Source organism: Neophocaena asiaeorientalis, unplaced genomic scaffold (genome assembly GCF_003031525.2).
Source record: "Neophocaena asiaeorientalis asiaeorientalis breed wild unplaced genomic scaffold, Neophocaena_asiaeorientalis_V1.1 scaffold430, whole genome shotgun sequence".
Taxonomy (NCBI): Eukaryota; Metazoa; Chordata; class Mammalia; order Artiodactyla; family Phocoenidae; genus Neophocaena; species Neophocaena asiaeorientalis.
Window position 1 is genome coordinate 964,645 of NW_020173691.1, and position 11,363 is coordinate 976,007.

General features: G+C 43.5%; 1 protein-coding gene across 1 annotated transcript in view; it reads right to left on the reverse strand.

Annotated features, from left to right (window-relative positions):
• MIA3 (MIA SH3 domain ER export factor 3) overlaps positions 1-10,635 on the reverse strand; it is a 51,116-nt gene extending 40,481 nt beyond the window's left edge. The window contains exons 1-3 of the mRNA XM_024750459.1: positions 10,502-10,635; positions 6,498-6,584; positions 1,441-4,240 (exon numbers count right to left, since the gene is read on the reverse strand). Coding sequence (XP_024606227.1) covers positions 1,441-4,240; positions 6,498-6,584; positions 10,502-10,630 — 3,016 coding nt within the window. The 5' untranslated portion in view covers positions 10,631-10,635. The remainder of the gene's footprint in view (positions 1-1,440; positions 4,241-6,497; positions 6,585-10,501) is intronic.
• Positions 10,636-11,363: the final 728 nt, after the last annotated feature.

Genomic DNA, 11,363 nt, shown 5'->3' on the forward strand with positions numbered 1-11,363 from the left:
AAAAAGAGTTTCAGTTGCTTTCCTTTCACTTCACAGATGCCTAAGCTACACAATGAAATTGACAAAGAAACCCTCATCCCGGGAATTCCCTGGTGGTCCAGCGGTTAGGGCTACTGTGCTTTCACTGCCATGGCCCAGGTTCAATCCCTGGTCCGGGAACTAAGACTACACAAGCCATGTGGCAAAACACACAAACAAAACAAAACAAGAAAACCCCTCATCCCGAAGTATTTCATAAATAAATATATTTATGGTAGGGACTTCAATAAGCCTAACTTCTCTTAGCAAACCAACATATGCCCACATAGATAAATGTGCAAAAGGGAATTCCAGTCAAGAGCAGAAATAGGAGACGTCTATTCTACCCAGAAATAACAGGCCCCCTTCATACACAAGCATGCTTGTTTCACAGAGCTAGCCCAGAGAAGGGCGTTACGTACAAAGGCAGCTCTCTGAAGTACCTTTCAAATATTTTCAAAGTACCTCCAAGAGTCAGAAGGAGTGAACTCATTTCTGTCCCTAAGAGGCTCAGAGCACACAGCCCAATGCGCCCCACAGCAAAGGTGAATTTCTTTGAAACCTCATAGTTTACCCTGAAAATTCATTTGAGTTTTGCATTCTAATCCAAAATATAGCTGCTTTGATTAAAAGCAAAAACGTTCCCGTCTCCAAACTGGCATTCTGGGAAGATACATTTTTTCTGTGGCTTTATGTCCCCCTGTTAGTCTGCCGTATACCCTCAGTTCAAATGCCTCCATTTGAAAAGCATGGGGACAGAGAAACGAGTATGGAGCTAAGAATCAGCTTAGCTAGGATGCTGGCTCAGCGTCAGTCCAATCACTATTTCCTCAACGGCTTCTCCGCCAAGCGCTGTGTTAGAAGGCTCTGCATCCTGGTTTGATCCTTGATCAAGCTGCATGCGAGAACCCGAGGGCCTGGCAGAATTTAACTACCTAAGTGACTGCCCCAAAGAGGCAGGAAAGAACATGGCATCCATCAAAGATGAAAGCTGGAGGGAATGAAGAAACTCGGGCAAGGCATCGAGTTAAAAGTGATGCCAGTCCGTCCCTGGACAGACAGCAGTTATTCTACGTGTTCAAAAAAGCCCTTTCCTGAAACTTGTACGCTGTTAACAGGTCTACTTTGTGCGTCATTTTCTTGTTCCTATCTTTCTCTTTTTATGATGTTTCTTTTTGAGAATGCTACCAGTCTCACTGTCTAAGGGAAAAGCAGGGCAAGAAATCCTTATCCACGCTCCAGCCTCCAAGAAAGAAGGCGGGAAGGGCCGTGTGGGCGTCCCCGTGCTGCCCCTCACCTCTGGGCACGCTGGCACCTGTGGACGGAGCTTTACAAGCACGGCACGAGGTGCTTCAGCAGTCCCCTGGTCCCCACACCCGTTTCTCAAGCCCAACCCTACAAGGCCATAGGTGGGCGCCTCACCTTCCGCTGGTCCACCCCAGCCTTCCTCTGCAGGCTGTGCCACTGCCAGGGGTGCAGTCTCCTCCACCGTGGAGTGTCTGTACCTGACAAAATAGATCAGGTCTTGAACATCATCTAGCACCGCAGCCTCTTCAAACATGCTACTGTCCTTCATCCCCAGGTCTCTGTTTTCCATCACACGAGCATCGAGCATCTTCTCTGCCTCGCTCAGAATGTGTGACTCGCAAGCACGGAAGACCTTATCTAGGACTTTCTCCACATTATAGGGCAGGCTCTCCCGCTGTGCCGACTTCAGCTTGGATGACATTTCCTGGAACATGGCTTCCAGCTTATGGACGTCAAAGTACTTCTGGAACCGCTGCAGAGACTGCTGATCTTTAAAGAAACTGCTGATTATGGGCAAGTCCTCCATGTGGACGCTGTGCTCAGGCCGTATGGGTGTATGTGGAGCCCAGGGGAATGGGTCGTCATCACGGTCCTCAGAAGCGGACCCCTGGCTTCCTGCATCCACGAGGTTCTGTACATCCTTCTCATCCTCTTTCAAGAGTTCTATGCCAGGCTTCTCTGCGAGCCCTGAGGTCTGCAGGTGTTCCTCAAGGCTGTCTTCTTTAAGAGAATCAGGATCTTTATTCTGAGACGCTTCACTGAACTCTGGAGTCTGATTTTCTTTCTTGCCAGGAAAGTCACTTCCTTCAGGGGGTCTCTGTGCTTTCTGATCCACACTACCTGGGTCCCTGCCTAGACTGTCTACCCCTTTACCTGCAGTCTCATTTTTTCTTTCATTTTCCAATATATTACTAGTTTCTTCTTTGTTTTCTTCAGTTTCAGGATCAGTCTTAATGGCACCTAAAACAGCTTTTTCAGGGACTTGAAGGTCAACATCTAACCTCTTGTCCTGAATCTCAGGGCTTTTTTCTTTAGACCGTTTTGCACTCACAGCATTTTCATCCTCCAGTAGCTCTTCGGGGCTGTAATTGTCATCTTCTGCTTCTGGATTTTCAGTGTGGAAACCTCGTCCTTCTGTGCTACCAGTTTGGCCCGTTCTTCCCACCTCCTGTGTGGCCGGCAGTGGCTGGTGCCCTTCATCTGAGGTGTCCGCTGTGACCTCTGTGACCTCTTCCCCAGAGAGGCTTCTCTTCTCCCTCGCTTGCTTATGAACTGCGGCAGCCATATCTCCTTGCTGCCAGGAAAGATTTCTTCCCAGAATGGGACCCTCTTCCGGTTTTCTTGGCAAACCAATTTCACCTGGGGGGGAGGACCTAGTCTGATTTTGAGGTTTAAGAAGCCATTCCTTTATAAGTTCCTCACCTGGATGCTCCCCCGAAAGCATGCGTGGTTTCGGTCTGTTTACCAAACCATCTACTTCCTGCATGCTCTCTTTGGAAGCATTATGCTGATGACCGCCCAAGACTGGTGCCACACCCACGGACTCCTGTTTAATCTTTCCCTCGTCCCTTTGATTCCCTGCCGCTTCAGGTACCAATTCCCTCTCCGAGGCACCTTCCAAACTCCGCCCCCCAGGCTTCTCTTCACGGAGCATTTCTTTTGTGATATGAACGGCTGCTCCTTTTAGGTCATTCTCCTGGTTAGCAAAGGCTGGTTTTAATGTTTCCGTACCCTTTTCAGCAGCTGGCGAAGAGCTGAGGTGGCCGCTTTGAGGAGAACCACGCACAGCCGTGCCTTCTCGCATCTCATCCTCTAATCCTACCTCATCCTGCACCAGGTCCCTCTTGGGTTCCTCAATCTTCCTCCCTTTTCCTTTAATGTGAAGTTCTGTGTCCACTTCTGGGTCTTGGTCATTATTTGCTTTAGGGACTTCTACATTCAAAAGGCCGTCTGCTGCCTTTTCAGGGTCAGTATGATCTACTGCTGGCTGTGGTTTCCCCAGTTTGCTGTCCAGGACTAATGCATCATCCCCTTCCTCTCCTTCCTTTGATTCAGTACTCTGTAAATCCGTACCCGTGTTTTCTTTACCTTCTGTGACATCAGAGAAGATGGTATCTTCCCAGGTTGTTAGTATATTTTTATCACCGTTTTTGATGCCAGGGGTCTGAGTTTCCTCAACTTTCTGCTCTTCATTTGAATTCTGCTCTTTCTCTGTTGAATGTTTCTCAACTCCAGAGCTCGCTGGAGCTTTCGTATCTGCTCCACCTATAAAGGTTAGTAATGGCAGCTCATCCAAGTTTTCTTTACTCTCCTCTTCTTCCTTCCCCACTGTGTAATACTCAGCATCCAATTCCTCAACAAAATCGTCCTCTAACGAAGTAACAAGTCTGGTTGTCTCGTCATCTGACACGAGTGCATCGGCAGTTGAGCCAAATTTGGTTTTCAAGTCCAGAGTCATTTCTGTTTTCAGAAGTTTGTAAGCGTCAATCCTCTCCTGTTCCTTCGAGACCTGAGAACTATTGCTGGTTTTGTTGTTTTCACTTTCTGGCACTTTTAACTTATCTTGCAGCATTTCTCCAAAAGGTTCAAATGAAGACCGCTCTCCCTGAGCATGACCCGTTTGACTATTTACATGGGGGTGGCTCTTCTGAGCCTCATGTCTTTCCCTGAGTTCCTTAGTGTTTTCTGATAATATACTTTCACTTTCCTCTGAGTTGGGTTCTACTGGCTCAGGTTCAGGGTCACTTCCCTTAGACGCTTCACGAGGTTCTTCCACATGCCGAGAAGTTTCTTGTTTAACTTCCGCAGAATCTCCAGTGGCAGAATCGTACAATTCCAAGAATCCTAGAAGTTCTTCTACGTTATAATTATCAAAATCATCTCTTCCCCCATCAAAACAAACAAAATCTGTCTCCTGCAAGGGAAAGGAAAACATTAGTGTGTCACTAACCGAGTGTCACAAGAGCAAACGCTTACCCAGGCTAATGACAGCGATGATCTCAAATTCACGTTTGGCTCTAGAGGGGCTTTTGTGCCAACCTTGGGGAGTCAGGAGATAGGAGGATGGAACCCACTTTTCCCTGGCTTCCTGCTTCCATGAGGAAGGACTTCTACCTGAGCAATGCTCCTCCTGGCTTCCCTTCATTCTCTTTTCCCCAGGGGAGGAATGATTTATGTGGCTGGTGGGTTTGTTCTGCACCATCCCTGCTTTCTGCTTGAGATTGGATGGAAGGAATACACGCCCTCTCTCTTCCATGCTGCCAGTTTTACAAGGACAGCCCCCCTTGGGGAGACCCCCACTTGGCTAGCTCTGCCTGTGGCTGGGTAAGTCTGTCTTATTCTAGACTGCAATGTTCAAAAGCCCATTAATTTCCGCACACTTGAGCCATGTTCTCCAAAAAGCTTTACCAGTAAGTAATGGTGACATTTTGGTCCCCATCTACCTGACTCCTGGGTTTCTCGATTTGTTCTAAGCACAAGTAGGGAAAAGTAGGGTATCATTTATTGGGTCCCCCGACTTCCAATACCTATGCCTGATGTTCTGGGAATTTACCTCACACTAATTTGCCCAGGAGAAGCTGGAAGACCACCCAGCGTCTCCATCATCCTCCCCTCTAGGCTGTGCTTCTCTGCTTACCCAGCTGGAAACAGGGAGAATCACCTAGCTGACAGGCTCTAAGTCTACAACAGATTTCTGGCTCATTTTTTCCTTGGATTGGGAAAGATAACTCAGCTTAAGAAGCATCTTACTGAAATACAGGTGCAGGGGAAGTAAAAATGTTAAGGAACAGAGAATGGTGTCAAGGGGCTCCCCACTTAACTATCACCACAAATACACCTTGAAAACAAGATTCAGTGAGGGATATATTCTACTTTAAATCAGGGTTCTGATTAGCTGTCAATAAGATCTGCTTTTAGACTACCTGTAAGTCTATATTCTTCCTTTCCTCTTGCTAGTAAACAAATTGACATAAAATGGGTCGCAAACAGAAGGAAAAGTTAAAAAGCCAACAAAGATAATCTCCTTCTCCTAACTAAACTCTCACAATACTCTGGAGAGACCTAACAAGTGTGGTAAGGATGAATGATTCCTCTTCCCATCGCGTGCATTTCTAAGCCATTTCGTAATGTTGAGGGAAGCATGTAGTGAGAGGTACAATGAGAAGGCAGAATCCCCAACAAGTGAGGTCTCTGTGACCAGTGAGCTGCTGTCTCATACGTATTTCCCTCCCAGCAGCATCTTCATTAGGAGTGAAGCCTAACAGGCAATAGGGCTGATTTCATGTCCCTCGAAAAGACAAGGAAATTTCAAGAACAGCAGTGGCTCTATGACTTCATCCATTCTGCCGAGCTCAGCTGAGAAGTGCCCCAGGCCAGCAGCTCACATGCTCTTGCAGCAACACCAAAGAGTTATTCAAAGATTTCCATTTGAAGGTGGGCATCAATTCTTATACATTTTAAAACTCCAGAAAATAATCAGCTGGAATGAGGATCCCAGAGCACAAAATCCTTGTCATCACAAAGCTATTTTAAGTTGGTGCACCCTGGATGAATGCTTTACAGACTGTGCAGTCAGGACCTTGCAGATTTGAGGCTGGACCTCATCTGAAATGCTCAGGTTCCCTTTTCCAAAATCTATCACATAACTCTAATCCCTTAAATCATTACAGTCAGTAAGAAAACCTAGTATAATTGGGGGTTTGATTAATTTAACCTGATCTCTATATACTTAAAATGTCTAAAAGCTATTCAATGAGTAGTTTTCAAAGTGAGACACCTCATCTTACTTGTAAAAAAAGTATTTACCTCCTAAATTTAATAACTAAATACAAAGATATTGAATTCTTCGTCCTTTTTTCCTCACATAAAATAGCAAAGAAAAATCCTGAGTAAGTATACATAGCCTTATATAAGAACACCTGCTTCAACATATAACTATCAGATTATGATATAAAGTCTCCCGTAAATTCTTTTCAAACTTTTCTTCCTTCCTTCCTTCCTTTCTTTCTTTAAAGGTGTCTAATAAATTAAAATCTGATACACAGATGTTAACTTTTTTTTTGATCAAAACACATTCAAAGACTTGCAAAAATACTTAATTGTATGTAACTGATGAAGTTATAAACCAATTTATAATTGAGAACAATAACAACAAAAAGTCCACAACTTACATCTGTTGGAACTTGTAGCTCTTCTTGAGTATATTCATGGACTACGCGGATTAAATCCTTTGGAAAATATCCAAAAGTACGCCCAACCTATATTAAATGGGCAAAAGAAATGAATATCAATCAAAATTCTGTAGAAGAAATATAAATGAGAGACTTCTTAGTAGTGAGAGGAAATATAAAGATAGGTAGATATAACCACAAGAGATGCATGTTGCTATTACGATTACAGAGATTATTATTCCAATAAAAATTAAGTACAGAACGTTGTAAAGGCAACTTTTCTAAAACCACTGAAGTTTTCTTTCAACATTCAGCTTAATTTTAAACACAGGGCACATAAAGTGAGATTTCTGAAGTAGCTAGAAGATCTGCATAAGAGAAAATTATTGTATATTATGTGATTAAAACTATGTAAATCAAGGCTGGTTAGAAACAATTCCAAATAACCTCTAACAAGAATTTATCTGCACATTTCACAGTATCACTCATAAACCAGTACTTAGAAGTCTTTCTTAAACCAATAAACAAAAGCCATGAGGGGACTTCCCTGGTGGCACAGTGGTTAAGAATCCGCCTGCCAATGCAGGGGACATGGGTTCGATCCCTGGCCCAGGAAGATCCCACATGCCGCGGAACAACTAAGCCTGCGCACCGCAACTACTGAAGCCTGCGCGCCCTAGAGCCCATGCGCGGCAACTACTGAGCCCATGCGTGGCAACTACTGAAAGCTGCCCGCGCTCCGCAAAAAGAGAAGCCACGGCAATGAGAAGCCCGCACACCTCAATGAAGACCCAATGCAGCCAAAAAGTACCACACCAACAAAAAAAAAAGCCATGAAAATTAATAAGAAAAAAAAAACATTTCTGAAATGCATGACCACTACAACAAAAGGCAAATATTTATTGATATCATGGGCTATACTAGGTTTTTCAACAAATGGATTTTCAAGTATTTGGGGAGAAAATAAAATTCATACTAACTACACAGCAAGCTGTTTCTTGCAAAGTAAACCTCTATAGAAGATTATCCCATTTATCTATAGCACTAACCGCTAAGATATATTAAGTTTGTCCTCTTGAGAAACATATGCTGTCTTTTACTAGCTACAGTCTGAAAGGGAGAAGCAGATCTCTTTCCAATCATTAAAGGAGATTGACATGCAGATCAAATGCACAAAAAGAAAAAAAAAGGCTATCTTATCACTAACTCCTAAAATATCCTCATTACCAGGGCTCTTGTTGTATCTGGCAACTATGTGAAAGCCAGTTTTAGTAGAATACTGCCTTGAAGATTAGATAAGACAAGGCAATTTTAAATTGCTACATTGGCAGCTAAAGTCTGAAACTCTAAAAAACAAAAAGAAGCTGCAGGATGAAAACTAAGAAATAAAAACAAGAACCATTCTGATAGCTCAGGAGAGATAGTTTTTAATTTCCTTAACTATAAGGTTCATGAAATGAGACAGGAGACTGAGGGAAAATACATTTACTTCCTTCTCAGGAAAATTTTATTTTATTGAGAGAATATGGAAAAGGGAAAGAAATCAGAGCTCTGTGAAGAGAGGAAATACATTTATCTTTGTATAATCTTTGTCAACTGAGACCATAGGTCAATAAAAAACTCCGTATTTTTACATTGAGTGGGTCCTGTTTCTTATGATCTGACAAAAAGATGCAGAATCATGGGCCCTCATGACTGAAAGTAAGCTTTATATCTAATTTTGCTTCCGTATATCATCTCTGCCAAGGAACTGCTGAGTTGATTTGGGAAAAGAAAGAAAAGGGAAGGGGAGGAAGGGAAGGGGAGGGAAGGGAAGGGAAGGCAAGGCAAGGGAAGGGAAGGCAAAGGGGAGGGAAAGGGAAAGGGGAAGGGGAAGGGGAAAGGGAAGGGAAGGGAAGGGAAAGGGAAAGGGGAAGGGAAGGGAAGGCAGGGGAAGGGAGGGGAAGGCAAGGGAAGGGAATTGTTTCAAGAGAACAAAATCTGCATAGGCTACTATTAGGACAAATGTAAATAAGTGCCACTGCCCTGAAAGGAAATATTCACAAGGAAAATGGGTAAGATATGGGCCCTGCCGTTACAGAGCTTTTGACTCCACAGGAGGTAAGACTGTACACACATTAACTACAAAGCAAGGCAGTAAAAGGAACGCCACATAAGCAGTGCAAACAAAGTGCCACCTAAACAATTATTAGACAGCAAAGATCCCTTCTGGCTGGGAGCTGAGGGCAGTGCTTCCCTAGGAAGGCAGGGTCAGAGTTGGGAACCAGAAAGATTGGCAGGCTTTCTAGACGTGAATATGGTCGTGAGCAAAGGTGTGGAAGAGGGAAAATGCAAAGTCAAGTTCACTTATCCAAACGCTCCAGCTTCACCACTACATGAAAAATGCAGCCTAGGGACTTGGAAAAAATGTTCCAAGAGTAGAAATCTCACGCAGTATACTTGAAAGAAACAGAATAGATTCTTCTTTGAATATGGTGATTCAACTGGGATCCTGCCTAAATACAAGGGCTGTACCTGACCAGTTGGTCTTACAAGACTCCTCCCTAGGAATCTGGACTGCCAGCAAAATAAATCGAATCTTCCCGATGGGGGATTCTCAAGCCCTCTTTCCTGTTGTTTGTTTGGTGTTTTATTGAGTAAAACTTTTCACATTTGGGACTGGGTGTTTCTCCGAGTTTGTACAATCCTAAGGGCATTGAGGACTCTTATTACTTTCAGTAAATAACCAGTCCACACATCACATAAAAAGGAAAGGACAAGAGCTCCATAAGCCTCCCAATCAGGTCACTCGTAGTGAATCTCCTCATTAAAAACATCAAAGCATGACAAAGTCAATGATTTCCATGTCTGCTGTCCTGGCACCCACAGAGCTGGCTGGGAATAGAGCTGCTTCAGTGAACCTGGGGAGCAATTGTCCAAAAAAGCAGGAAAAGGGTGCCCCAGCAGCTGCAAGCAAAACAAGCAACAAACAAGAAAGCACACAGGGAAAATGATCCTTTGCTTTTTTAACAGAAACAGCACACATGATTAGGTAGGTGAATAATTTAGAAAAAAATTATTTTTAAAATTAACTCCATACGTGAATACCTGAAACACTACCTTGCCCATACTTTACAGGATTAAGGCCACAGATACTTCCTTTTTGAAACAATGAAGTTAAGATTTTTCAGGTTTCACCATCGGTAACTACTAGTTTGTTTCCGGCATCTGTGAGTCTGCTTCTGCTTTGTTACATTCATTCGTTTTACTTTTTACAGTCTACTTATAAGTGGTAACATACAGTATTTGTCTTTCTCTGCCATATTTCAGGAAGCACAACACCCTCCAGATCCATCAATGTTGCTGCAAATGGCAAGACTGCAGTCTTTTTATGGCTGAATAATACTCTATTGTATATATATCCACCACATCCTTATTTACTACGTATGGAGCATCTGTGGCTAGTAAGGCCTAGAACTTGATGCTGAGGAGTGATAGCCAGAAGCAGTTCAGTTCTGTTTAAGTCCCTTTTCTGTGTCCCCAGCTGGGGACACAGACCATCCTCTTTTTCCACAGTCTAGCAGAGAGGACAGGTTAACTCCATCAAAGACCCCAAGAAACAGTTTCTTAAATTTACAGTGCTGGCTTCCCTGGTGGCACAGTGGTTAAGAATCCACCGGCCAATTCAGGGGACACAGGTTCGAGCCCTGGCCCGGGAAGATCTCACATGCCGCAGAGCAACTAAGCCCACATGCCACAACTACTGAGCCTGCGCTCTAGAGCCTGCGAGCCACAACTACTGAAGCCTGTGCGGCTAGAGCCTGTGCTCTGCAACAAGCAAAGCCACAAGAAGCCCGCGCACCGCAACGAAGAGCAGTCCCCGCTCGCCGCAACTAGAGAAAGCCCGTGAACAGCAACGAAGACCCAATGCAGCCAAAAATAAAAAAATAAAAAAATAAAAAATCTGCAGTGCTAAACAAGCCAATAAAAAGGAAGAAAATTAAGTATGTCAAATTTTTACTTACACTTCCAGCCCAAACTTCAGGCGATCCCCCTGCCAGTTTATAGTAGACATATACAGGGTCACCTTTTTTAAAATTCACAAAACGACAATCCGGGCCTGTAAAATCTTCCAGAGCCTCACCCCGGTACATTAACACTGTATATAAAGAGAGAAAAAAAACAAGCAGATATCAGGATTCAACTTCCACAGTCCATAGTGGCTGATCAGGAAATATAAGAATCCACTGTAAACAACAATAAAGTTTCTCCAGTACTCTCTGGAACCAATCACTTTCAACTCATATGCTCAAAGCATCTATAGAGCTTTATTCATTATAAATCATGAATCCCCCTGCAAGTAGACAGGAGAGAGGGAAACTTTCCCAATGCGTCCACCGCCACACATGGCTGGTCTCAACTGAAACTCTTGGTTCCCTCTCTAACCATCTAGTCCTCAGTCTTTGCTGTTTCATAATCATGAAAAGCTTCATTTTGCAGTTGGGTAAATTCGAGCGCAGATGGTACTAGTGTAAGCATGACTAAATGCAGAGGTAATAGGTAATTGGGGAGAGCACCCAAGAACCCCCAAGGGGTCAATTAACTTGAACTAACCACTAAAAGGCCCTATCTTTAAGTGGCTGTAACTGCTACCACTCAGCAGTAAACACTGTCCATTTCATTTGCAGTCAAGTTGCTCTCTCCCTCAGTATATGGATAATGGGAAAGGACATCACACCCTATTATGGATCCAATCACATTACAAGATATTATTTTTCTGAAAGTATATAATGTTGACTATACCCAACATTAAGGTTTATTTATTTCTATAAACAAAATCAAAAGTAGGCAAGTGGCTTTTGTTTCTATAAACAAAATCATATGTGG